The 13,622-nt window shown below is 25.3% G+C and overlaps 1 protein-coding gene across 1 annotated transcript in view; it reads right to left on the bottom strand.

Moving 5' to 3' along the window:
* Positions 1-13,622, bottom strand: part of LOC122508359 (eukaryotic translation initiation factor 4 gamma 3-like) — a 42,973-nt gene that overhangs the window by 14,979 nt on the left and 14,372 nt on the right. Inside the window, exons 3-7 of the mRNA XM_043621651.1 lie at positions 12,993-13,220; positions 12,410-12,515; positions 12,049-12,246; positions 8,734-8,912; positions 7,446-8,409 (exon numbers count right to left, since the gene is read on the bottom strand). Of these exons, the coding sequence (XP_043477586.1) occupies positions 7,446-8,409; positions 8,734-8,912; positions 12,049-12,246; positions 12,410-12,515; positions 12,993-13,220 (1,675 nt within the window). The remainder of the gene's footprint in view (positions 1-7,445; positions 8,410-8,733; positions 8,913-12,048; positions 12,247-12,409; positions 12,516-12,992; positions 13,221-13,622) is intronic.

Here is a 13,622-nt window from a genome sequence, read left to right as displayed (position 1 = left end):
TTTAGAAATTTTTTCATCAAAGGAAAACAAAAATTATTCTCAAAAAAATTCAAATAAATTTCGAATAAAAAATTAGTGTAAAATGAAATTTCATCAAAATTATTCTCAAAAAATTTAAATAAATTTCGAATAACATGAAATTTCTTTAAAATTATTCTCAATAAATTCAAATAAATTTCGAATAAAATGAAATTTTTCCAAAATTATTCTCAAGATATTCTAAAAAATTTCGAATAAAAAATTCGTGTAAAATGAAATAATTTCATCAAAATTATTCTCAAAAATTCAAATAAATTTCGAATAACATGAAATTTTTTTTAAAATTATTCTCAAAAAATTCATAAATTTCGAATAAAATAAAATTTCTTAAAAATTAGACCGTCAAAAATTATTTTTGAAAAGTTCAAATAAATTTCTTAAAATATTATTATTGAAAAATTCAAATAAATTTAAAATAAAATGAAATTTTTCCAAAATTATTGTCAAGATATTCTAATAAATTTCGAATAAAAAATTCGTGTAAAATGAAATTTTATGAAAATTATTCTCAAAAAATTCAAATAATTAATCAATTTCGAATAAAATGAAATTTCTTAAAAATTATTCTTGAAAAATTCTAATAAATTTCGAATAAAAAATTCGAGTAGATAGAATGAAAGTTTTCCAAAATTATTATTAAGAAATTCTAATAAATTTCGAATAAAAAATTCGAGTAAAATGAAATTTCTTTAAAATTTATTATTCTCAAAAAATTCGAATAAAATAAAATTTCCCAAAAAATTCAACTAAATTTTGAATAAAAATTAAATTTATCTGAAAATTAAACCCCAAATCTAAAATCACATGCAGAATATGCACCAACAAAAAAGTAATAAATCCTTTTATTGAAAAACGCCTCCAAAAACATTCTTTTGACGAAAAACCATTTCTAAAGAATTTTCGATAGTTACCAACTGGTTTTTCCTATCGTAATTTACCATTCACAGTTAGTTGGGATTTTGAAATTTTATTTTATTTGGAAATCATGAAAAATCCCTAAATACCAAGCAGTCAAAAACTCATCAACGTCGACGTTGTAATAAAACACAATAATGACACTATATAAATCATTAAAATCCCAAGACTATCGGAAATATTTCGCAATCGTCTCGCCCAAAAAAAGAGGCATTTCGACAATATTATATTTATAATGCCCTATAACAAAGTTGCAGATGTCTATCATGGAATTTGAATCAATTGCCTATTCTTTTCATAAGGGAAACTTGAAGCAGGTAAATCGTGCAGCTGTTCAGGGTAACAACTAATACCACGGATAAGAAGACCCAGGGACAAGAAAAGTACAAGCGAAAAAAAGGAGAGTCTCTCATTGAAATTTTATAATATAAGTGCGAGAGAAAATATAGTCGAAAGAATTTTATATCGCAGAATCCATTTCATTTCAATTTGATCTGTTTCGATTTCATTTCATTACATCAATTTTTCTAAATATTTTTTTGAATAAACAATTTTTTGAAACAATTTTTTAAATTTAAATAAAACAATTTTCTAAAATAAATATTTTTTTAAACGAAACAGTTTGAATAAAACAATTTTCTGAATTAAATATTTTCTAAATGAAACGATTTTCCAAATAAACAACTTTTGGAATTAAATATTTTGCTAAATGAAACAATTTTCTAAATGAAATATTTTGTTAATTGAAATATTTTTCCAATTGGAATATTTTTCTAAACGAATTTTCTGAATGCAACATTTTTCTAAAATTTCCTTTCCTCAAAAAAAGGGAATTTTTCCAAAAATATTTCACTGAAGAAAAAATAGTATCATCAATAAAAAAAGATTGATTCAAGAAAACTCGATAGGGCTCTCTTTTGAGAGAGAAAGAGAGAGAGAGAGAGAGAGAGAGAGTGAGTGAGAAAAATGTGTCTGTGATGAATAAAGTTGACTCTCCGGTCGAACCACATTCTCAAACCGGCACTTAGAAACGGATTTAACATGGCGTCTTTTCCTTCCTGCACCCAGAACCACACAAAATGGCCACACCAACTCTCTTAAAATATTTCCCTTTCCCATATGTCGCCGACAACTTTTCAATTCTTCAATTTTACAATTCCTTTCTTGAATCTTAAGCAAAGAGAAGAAAAAAAAATCATAATTGCAACTGCTTTTTTCCATTTTTTCCCCCTCCGTGTAATTGCAGCAATAACCAGTCTCTCAGCGACAATTTACGGTTACCATGAGACACCCCACCCACGTGGAGAAAACGTGGTCGGGGTTTTCAGCCTTGAGAATTGCAACAAGGAAAGCGTTTCATTTTATTTAGATTGTCGTGGGTGATGAAGTATTTTTTTCTTTAAATTATTTCCACTTATATTTCCTATTCGACAATATTTATAATTAATCCAAAAAGGAAGCGGATCCTCTCGCCCAAAAAAAACTATAAGCAGACAAAAATTAATTAATAATAACTTACGAATTAATGAACATCCTTTCACTTGGTTTGAGTATTAATTTTTCTTTTCAATTCACTACATAACACTATCAATATGTAGATGTATAAAATCAACTTTTACTAATTTTTTTCTCCTCTCTGTCTTCTAAAATTAGAGATGCGTCACTTGATAAATATTATGCACAGAGGATAATTAAAAAAATGGATTAAAAAATAGATTTCTTGCGTGTAAAGGGCGCAGAGAAGAATATGTACAAAGGTACTGATACCCTAGTGTTAAAAAATGGAGAAAATTACTAATTTGGAGTAAGCGTATTGTTTCCTTTTTTTTTGTTACTTATGGCAATGTTTATGCTTTTTTTCAATTTTTTTTTTTCGTTAAAATTTTGAACAGAAAGGGGGGAAAAATCAAGGGATATAAAAACTGAACGCACTAAGATAGCACAGCACGTGCTGGCTTCTGAGACTTAGAATTCTTCAGAGAACGATGGATGGAAGACCGGCGCCTCCCACTTGAAAAGCTTATGGATACCCCAAGGATCGGATAAATTCGGTATTACTCGTTTCTTTTCGTTTTACAATATGACGTCATCGCGTGCAGATGAAGGACTTTGAAAGTCCCTCTCTGACCATTTCTCGTGGGAAACTTGGATATTAAATTTCGGTTGAATTCCAGAGAGTACTTTATTTTATATATATAATAATAGTTAAATTAGTTTACAATAGTTTTGTCTCTAGAGACACTAAACTCTTCTTAATGAGAATATTAACAATTTGTTGTTGTGTCAATTTATCTCTCACCTTGTATCTTCGAAAACAAATAATTCGCGCGAGAATTATTATCCTTTTATCAAATTCATTCACTAGACAAATATTTAATTAAAGTCTCTTGCGAGTAGAAATTTCCCAATAGACAAAAAACACACATTTTTCAATTAAAAAAAATTTCCAATTTGTAGAAGAAGGAACAAATGAAGAAATTCTAAAAAGATACCAAAATACCGTTTTTCCAAAAATCGATCAAAAATAAAAGAAGGAAGAAATAAAAAATTTTCTTGGAACAATTGATAGAAAATACAAAAAAATCGAATTGCCAGAAAATGAAGAAAATTTCCACTATAGGCAATAAAAAACAACAAACAAATTCAGCAAATTCGTCAACAAAAATTTAATTAAATTTTCTATTTTCATATTAAAGAAAAAAATTCATGAAGCAATAAAAATATTATTGCAATTTTGACATCAAAATTAGGAAATATTTCTTACAGAAAAGAAACGTAAACAATCCATGATTCTAATTTCAAAATGGAATTTATACCACATCGAAATCAGTTGGAAAAAAATTCGAATATTGCAAATGCCACAATGTCAAATACTCCATTATCAAAAGAAAAACAAAATCAAAATAGATTATTTCACAGGAACGTTAATTTGAAAATCAAATTTCTCCTCAATTCCAAAATTAATTGCCACCTAACCGAATAATTCAAAACTAACAACAAAATCGTTGCAAACGAACGAAAATTTTAAATACACTCTCAACGAATAAAATAATTTTAATAATAACAATATTACAATAGAAAAAATAATATAAGGACAAAAATAACAATAATAACAAAATAATAATAATAATAAAATAAATATAAAGTAACTTCTTAACTTTATCACTCGGTAGTCTTAATGATTTTGACTCGGAGTGATCGTTAATCTCAATATTTTTATATTTATAATAAAATAAATGAAATAAAGATTTTGTCAACTTACTCTTTTTCTTTTGTACCATTTTTGATGTGATTGATTAATAAATAATATTTACACAATAATCGATAAAATTACACACTGGTTTAAAAGAAATTAATTGTTCCTATAGCCATGGACTAAAAATTACTTCGTCAACGAAGAATAATTTAATTGATAAATAAAATTTAATATTAAAAAAAAAAATAATAATTACTGGTCAAGTTACATAAAACGATTAAACATTTCAGTATTCGCGATTTAAATAAATATAAATTTAAAGACAGAAAAGAAAATTTAATTCTCTTTTAAGTCTATATAAAAATGTACATAACTTAATTCTAAAAGACAATAACACGGACACTGAACTATAATAATACGTTTTGGACGACTAACTGACGACTGGCAAAATTTGATAAAAGTACAAAACACAAGACATCGGAAACGATATCCCTATATTTTTCACAAGAGAACCTAAAAATATTGACCAATAAGATTTTTCAATAAGCATGATTCTCTTTCTTTCTTTCACTCTCTGTCTATCTTTTTCTCTTTCTCTCTGACCTCTTCTTCATCGTAAGGACATCAATATAAACAAGTAGCGAAAATTATTTCCTGAAAATTCACATTTATTGAGTTTGAACGATTAAGCAAATGTCGTTGAGTTAATTAACCTACACAGAAACTTCAAATTATAAGGCAAATCGAGTAAAAAGTTTTATTTTCAAAATCATTTTTTTTTTTGCAAATTTTTCTTTTTTTCGTTAAAAAGAGAAACAAAGAAAAAGAAAAAAACTGGAATAAAATTTGAAAAAGAGTATTTTTAAAGCTAGAAAATAGTTTCTTCCAAAAAAAAAAAAGAATAAAATTCGTTTCAAATAACTGGGATTTAAAAAAGAAAATTGTTTCCGTTCAAACGCAAGTTTAATTGATTTCAATTATTTATATCTAAAATCCTCTTCTTAGAGACTTCAATGAACCAGAAATGAATAATGACTGTAACAAACTATTATAAGATTTATTTGTCACTTGTATATATGATGTAATCTAACATTAAATTGTATCATTTCACTCTGAAGACAATTTTTTTTTTTTCTAAAAAAAACCTCGGGAGACTAAATTAAAAATTTCACTGCATCGTAAACAAACCAAAATTTACGTGGCATTTTTTTTAAAGAGAATAGAAATAAATTAAAATTAAATACCCCCTTTTTTCCAGGATCAAAAAAACAAAAAAATAAATAAAAATACATCAAATAGCAAAAAGTGCCAAATTTTCGATTTTCAGAAAATTACATTTGATGAATTTACTTTTACAAGAAAAATATTTTACTTAGAAAAATTAAAGTAAGGCAAAATATAAACATTTATGGAAAGTTAATGTAATTTGAACGCTAATTATCTATATTGTTGAAAAACCTGATCTCACTCTGGTTCTTGTGAATGTAAATTAAGTGAAAGTCCATTTCTAGATTTGAGTCCAGTTTCAAAATTCTTAATACTTTGAACATTTACTATTTATTTATATTAATCAATCATTTATATTTAACAGTAACTCAATCAATTAAATTATCTGACGAATTACAGTTAAATCTGACGAATTTTTTGACTTCATATCTTTCTTATAGTTGTTCATATAATAATAATTATTATTATATAATTATAATAATTATAATTATATAATTATTAATTTTATAATTGTTTTTCTAACCTTTTTTCTAATAATTAAAATTTTTATTTGTTTAATTGTTACTATACCTACTATAACTCTTTATTATTATTTTTGTTTATTTTACTTTATTATTATTATTATTTATTGTCATTTTATTCTTATTAACATTATCAGTATCATTATTATAATTATTATTATTAATAATTATACTTTTAAGTTTCTTCAGTAATCCAATTCAATAAGAAATTATTAAAATTTTTTGAGAAGATTCTCAATTCAAATTATTCGAATTGGTAGCAAAAAAAATTGTTCTGTAACTTGTTTCTAAAACTGATTAATTCGAATTTCTAGTGAAAGAAATTTTCTTTAGCCGAATTTATATTAAATAAAATTTTTTTCAATACAATTTTCATTCAACAAAATTTTCATTTTTAATATAATTTTAATTTTAGAGAATTTCCATTTATTTGAAAATTTATTCAACCAATATTTTTGTACCTAAATAAAAATAAATTCAAATAAAAATTTTAATAAAAACTTTACTATAAAAAATTCAATTTAATATTTAATCCAATTTATACGAATTATTATATTTAAATAAAGATATTAACTCGAATTTTTTTATACTTGTCATTTAACAGAATTTCGTTTTACTATAATTTTAATTCGAGAGAATTTCCATTTATTTGAATATTTATTCAACCAATATTTATTTAAATAAAAATAAATTTAAATAAGAATTGAAATAAAAACTTTATTGCACAAAAATTCAATTTAATATTCATTGAAATTTATACAAATAATTTTTTAAATAAAGATATTAACTCGAATTTTTTTTATACTTCTCATTTAACAGAATTTCTTTTTACTATAATTTTAATTCGAGAGAATTTTCATTTACATGAATATTCATTCAAGTAATAATATTTATTTTAATTCTATTAAATAAAATTTTTACAGTAAAAAATTCAATTTAATATTTATTTAAATTTATAAAAATTCATATTTATACAAAGATATTAACTTGAATTTTTTTGAACTTGTCATTTAATAGAATTTCTTTTTACTATAATTCTAATTCAAGAGAATTTCCATTTACTTGAATATTTATCAAACTAATAATATTTATTTAAAATGTCTTAAATAAAAATTGTATTGTAAATAAATGTATTTGAAAATATTGAATATTTGAATATCACAATATTCACATTTATACAAATAAATGTTTAAATAAAGTTTCAACTTGATGAATTTCGAACATTATGAAATTCGAAATACATTTGAATCGTGAATTTCGAAAAGGACTCAACTCTGAAAACCGTAAACTTGACCTTTACTATCAATTGTTACATAAAAATGACTTACAAATTTCAGAGTTGAACCCTTTTCGAAATTCATTTAATTTTTACAAAGGCGAAAATTTATTTGTATAAAATACAATATTCAATAATAAATAAATATTGAAAATGAATTTTTCTATTGAAATATTTTCAATTCCAAAAATCAAGAGTTAAAAAAATTTCGAAATGATGGAAAAAGATGAAATAAAAGAAAAAGGGGAAAGAAACAAAAAAAAAAACTCACCGTCAGTAGTCTTCTGTTGCGTTTCAATTTTCGGCAGTGTTTCAACATCGGATTTTTCACTAGTTTCGCCATTAGTCTTTTGATGAATATGCTCCGGCTGATTGTGAACGGGCGTCGGAGTAGTACCTCTACTAGAATTGGCATTTTTCTCATTCGCCTTCCTCTCCTTATGTTCCTTTGATTCCTTAATCAACGGTGGCATCTCAGGTATTGTAATGGCATTCGCAGGAATATTCGAATTTTGATATTTCCCACGTGGTGGCGACCTTGATTTATTTTTGTTGACTAAATTGGGGAATTGATCCTTGGCAGGAACTGGGTTATTAGCACCCACGGCAGTTGAGGACGGGATAAGGACATCAGATGTATTTGAGCTCGTCGTTGATGATTGAATTGTTGTTTGCGTTGTTGTTGTTGTTGCTGCTACTGCTGCTGCTGCTGTTGCGGTATTATTATTGTTCTTCAATTCAATTTCATTAACAGGCATCACCACCGGTACACTGACTCCTGGAGGCTGTGTGGGAATTTTATTATCTTTATTTGTAATTGTAGCCGTGGAATTTAATTGTACGTGTAATTGTTCGGCGACGACAGGTGTTGTCGTTACAATTTTCACGTCACTTCCACCTCTCGGCTGGAATTCTTTGATTGATGGCTGAAGTGGCTTTGAATCCACTTTAACCGGGCACGATTCTAATTGAGCCGCATTACTAGAAGTACCTAACGATTGACTGGGTGACGTTAAAGCGCCTGGTAATGTTTGTGTTGGGGTAGGAGGACCGGTATTAGATTGACTATTAGTAGTGGAATTCGTTTGAACTTTAAGGTTCGATAAGCTTTGGGATGCAATTTGGGAATTGGGAGATTCGGGTGCGCTAGAAGCCACCGGTGAATCGGAACTTGACTCGGTCGCGGCTTTTGCGACCATTGCCGCAAAGTCAGCTATCACAGCCTTGTCGCAGTTCTGCAACAATCATCAAATCTTCGTGATAGACAGAGTAAAAATTCTATTTTCTAAATATACAAAAATACAATAACAAAAATTTTTCTTCCCTTAATCAACTAAGATAATGAAAAATTGAAACAATAAATCTTTCAGGAAAATATCCCTATTGATTTAATAATAGATATTTTCCTCCACAACTTTTTTTTTACGTAAAAATAAATAAAATTTTTAAAAATAGTTAAGTAACCGATTAGAAGTCATAGTGTTTAAAATTTTACAATTTTAGAAATACGAAAATTCTTCGAATCGTTTACTTATAAAAATTAAATTTTAGATACTCACTTGCATTTGAGGAGCCTCTCGATTATCGACAACTCCTTTCGCGATTTCATTGTAAATCTGATCGCTGACAGATTCGCCAGTTTCAGGATGGATGATTGGGATGGCATTCGACCTTCTCTTATTTCTATTTGTGACACTAGACGCACCTGATGCACCTCCGTTATGACCCGTGAATACTTCTTTAAAAGAAAAACACAGAAAATTAGATTTAAAAAATTGCACTAATCACACTTTCTTAAATTCAATTATTTAAGATACAAAACAATCACATACCAAAGTACAATTTATATTTATTATTAGAAATATACATTGTTTGAAAATAAAATAACAATTTCGACTCGTTAAATAAATAAATAAATTAAAGTTAAAAAAAAATTAAAATCAATCACGTTAAAAGCAAATTTGTAAAATTATAAAATTTGATGGCACACAATCTCCTTGGCGTTGTGCAAGGAACTGTTCAAATCTGCCAACAACGGAAATTCCGAAAGCCACGGACCTGTTTCAGAACTGTGGACTAAAGTTGTGTGAGTGGGTCTCTAAAGCGTTAAGGGTATAAAGAACCAACCACGAAAACAGTAGTCCCAAATTCTAAGAAACTCTCGCTCCTCGGAAGTGGGAGGAGAATAGCAGGTCATATACTTAAAATTGCATTTGCAGCAGCGCCTCATCTACTTTATTCAATATTCAAAATTTTGAAAAACTAACAATTAAGGACACGTTAAAGTCGTTACTATTTTTACATTAAGTTTCAAATAGAAAAACTACCACGACTTTGACGCGACCTTTATACAATCATAAAGGAAAAAGGATTAATAACCTTGTCGCTTTGTCACATTTTCTCTATTTCTTCTTCTTCTTCTTATTATTATTATAATATAATAGAGTGCAATAAACCGTTAGTTACCAACCACTAATTATATTTTAAATATCTATTCATTAACTCCAAAACTATAGTTATCTATATTGATAATTTAATATTTTTTTCATTTTAGAACGTATTTTTAAACTCTTCCAATAAATATTTTCCTTTTACAATTAAATTAAACCGAAAATTATAAATTTCATAAATTTAAATAAATTATAATTTAATTATAAATTATATAGGAAATAATAAATTTATTATTTGCTACATTTTATATTATTACCATAAACAATGTTCTTTAGTTTTTTTTTTATTTCCTTTAAATATTAAATTATAAAATAAATACTATCCAATATTGTCGCTAAAATAAAATGACGTAAACGAAAGATAAGTGAAAATAATAAATAAGATAATAAAGAAGAAAAATATTTCAAATTTAGACTTAAAAATTTTAATAAATTTGTATAATGGGAATTTTTAATATCCATTCTTGTACAAGGAAAGATAGTAAAAGTTTATAATTATTATATACAGGGAGATTCTACAATATGAATATTGTTGTTTTTTCTAAATCTCTAATTAATTAAATTTTACATCAGGACGAATTTTATAAAGTAAAAATAATGTGTAAATAAACTTTTTCGAGAGTAATATTTAAAATAAATATTTTATTAGATAATTAATTATTTTATTAATTAATTATTTCATTACTTAAGTAATTTTATTAATTTAAAGTTTCATTAAATACGATTTTTTTTGTTCAAATTTTTCGTCACTTTCTATAATTCATTGAATTTAATTAAACAAAATTTTCAACATTTAACATTATTTAAAAATTTTTAATTTTGTCAATAATAATGTAACTATTGTACCGAATTTTTGCTCTGTCAATCAAATTTACATTAACCAAATTAACACCAACAATATTAATTAATAAAACTTTTAAGCAGTCCAATTTTTATTTAATACTGTTCAATTTAACGAAACGAAGAATATTAATTTAACCAAATTTTTATTCACGATAATTTCTATTTAGGCGAATTTTCATTAAATAGAATTTTAACTCAGGCTAATTTTTAAGTGAGTAAGCTCTTTATTTCTTAAATTTTAATTTAAATAAACTTTCAGAACTTCTAAATTAAAATAATTTTCAAAACATTGAATTTTAATTTAAAACAGTAAAAATACAACAATCTTTTCTAGGCGAATTGAAAAATTCAAACAACACTCAGAATTATTTTTGATTAGTTAATAATAAACGTGACAAAAATTTTTCTGTCAAATTGAAATTTGATGTTTTAGACAATTTTATCAAATTCTAATATCTTTAAGTTCAAATTAATAGAGATTCGATGAAATGAAAATTCTAAGTAAAATTGTGATCATAAAGGATAATTTTTTTTGAATGTATACTAATTATATTAAAATTTTAAATGTAATAAAAATGATATAATTTATTTCTATTTAATAAACAGTCGCCTAAATAAAATTTCCATTAAATGAAAATTCTGTTAAATAAGAATTCAATTAATTAGAAAATTTCTTAAAAACGAATTCGCTTAAAAAAAATTCTGCTAAATGAATATTCAGGTAAGTAAATGTTTCGATTTTTCGAAACAAATTTGCGATTTTTTAAACAATTTCGTCAAATAGGAATTTTTTAAGCATAAATTCTATTAAATAAACATTTTATTAAAGAGAAATTTTATTAAATAAAAGTTCTATTAAATTAAAATTTTAATAAAGAGAAATTCTATAAAATACAAATTCTACTAAATTAAATTTTTATTAAACGGAAATTCTATGAAATAAAATTTTTATTAAATGGAAATTCTATGAAATTAAATTTTTATTAAATGGAAATTCTATGAAATTAAATTTTTATTAAATGGAAATTCTATGAAATTAAATTTTTATTGAATGGAAATTCTATGAAATTAAATTTTTATCAAATAGAAATTCTATGAAATTAAATTTTTATTAAATGGAAATTCTATCAAATTAAATTTCCATTAATTGAAATTCTATTAAATTAAATTTTGATTAAACAGAAATTCTATTAAATAGAAATTCTACAAAATACAGATTTTCTTTTTAAAAAAAATTCCGTAAAGTAGAGGATCTTCTACAAATATTTAACTTTCCTTTGATACAAATTACAAACGATCTAATAAAAATTTCTCGGTCAAATTTTCTACTTTTATAATCTTTTCTCAATAGAAATTCGACCATAAGAATTTTGAACTCTTTATAATTTCTATACAACATTTACAATCGATATTTATAATAAAACTTGCAAAATTCTTTCTAGAAATTAAAAAGCACTACCAAGTTCCTGAATAATTAAAATTTTTTCTACTTTAGTCTGTGTTGTTTTTACCTCGTAAAAAAACTGTATTATAAAATAAAAAAAAAACAATCTCTATAAAAATTTTCTGAAAGAAACTCACCCGATGGTGCTACGGGTATCATCGTTGGCATTTGCTGGGGTTGTTGTGCAGGTTGCTGAAGGGTACCTTGAGGAACAACAGTACTTCCCTGAGCATTTGTCAATTGTCCTTGCATATGTTGCGCATTACTGTTGACAGCATTTGCAGAAGCCGCTCTAACGAATGGATGATTCACCGGATATAATGCAAAATTACCTGCTAAAAAATTAGAAAAGGATACATTTTTATTTTTGTCTATTAAGATTGTTGTAAATTCTAAAATAAATCTAAATCTCATTCTAAATCAAAAAGAAAACAAAAAAAATCAAAATAAATGAAAAAAGTCATTATTTAATGACAAGAAAAATATTAAAATACTTACATTGATGTGAAAAAAAATAAGGACTCGTAACAATCGCGGCTGGGGGATGTGGGTATTGATAAAATGGGCCTTGTCCTTGACTATGATGCGGTTGAGGAGGCCGCAACTGAAAACAGACGAAAATTATAAAATCTTTCTTCATTCTACTAACAACTCTTATAAATCAAATAAATTCTAAAAATTATTTTTATTCTCTCAATTCACTAAAAATTTTTCTAAATAAATCAAATTTGAAAATTTATTTTTATTCCAAATCTAACAGTATTTGTAAATAACTAAATTCACATTAAATAATCTAAAAGATAAAAATTACTAAATAAATCAAAACAAATTCCTAATACATAATCTGAAGATAATAAATATTTTTACTATAATTATCAGTAACTATTATATTTAAAATTAATTTTCCTCCTATTGAAAAAATAAATAATAAATATAACTGCATATTACTTAAAAAAATAAAATGTATTTTTTTATTTTTTCAATAAAATATTAAATAATAAAAATGGAAAAATTTTATTTTTTCAGTTAGAGGAAAATTAATTTTTTTGATTTAGATTTTTAAATGAAAATTAATATTTACCGGCATGGACATGGGATAATTTACATGTTGTTGATGTTGAGGTTGAAGATTAGAAAGTTGACTTTGGACGTACATTCCTGGAAAATTAGGATGTGAATATTGCATTTGTTGAGCACTCGCGCCAGGAGCTCCACCCATGCTTAAAACTTGGGTGCTACCGCCACCCTGACCACCTCTGTGATTCATCCCTCTTGGTTGCTGAGGTCTCGGACCCGTTTGATAGTAACCCTGTGAAATAACAAAATTTTTTTCACCATCCTACATTTCATTACTACAACAATTTCGCCAATTAAGGACATGTCAAAGGTTACCCTTGTAATTTAGAAATCTACTTTATCAATTCCATTCTTCTTTTGAAATTTTTTTTCACTAAATCAGAGCTCGAACCAGTAAGTCAAATAAGAGAAAATAATATTTAATTTTACTTAAAACGGTAAATTAAATTTTCCATAACTATAAAACGTGAAGAAATAGATAACTCCTTCGACTCGGAGTAATCGATTTCTTCATGTTTTATAATAACTAAAGATGACCGAGTGATAAAATCATTATCAACTTAAATATTATTTTCAACAATTTTTAACTAAAATTCTTCTTTAAATCGATTATTATTAATAATTTTCGGAAAAG

Source organism: Leptopilina heterotoma, unplaced genomic scaffold, assembly GCF_015476425.1.
Source record: "Leptopilina heterotoma isolate Lh14 unplaced genomic scaffold, ASM1547642v1 Lhet_54, whole genome shotgun sequence".
NCBI classification, from domain to species: domain Eukaryota; kingdom Metazoa; phylum Arthropoda; class Insecta; order Hymenoptera; family Figitidae; genus Leptopilina; species Leptopilina heterotoma.
This window is presented reverse-complemented; position numbering and strand designations above follow the sequence as displayed.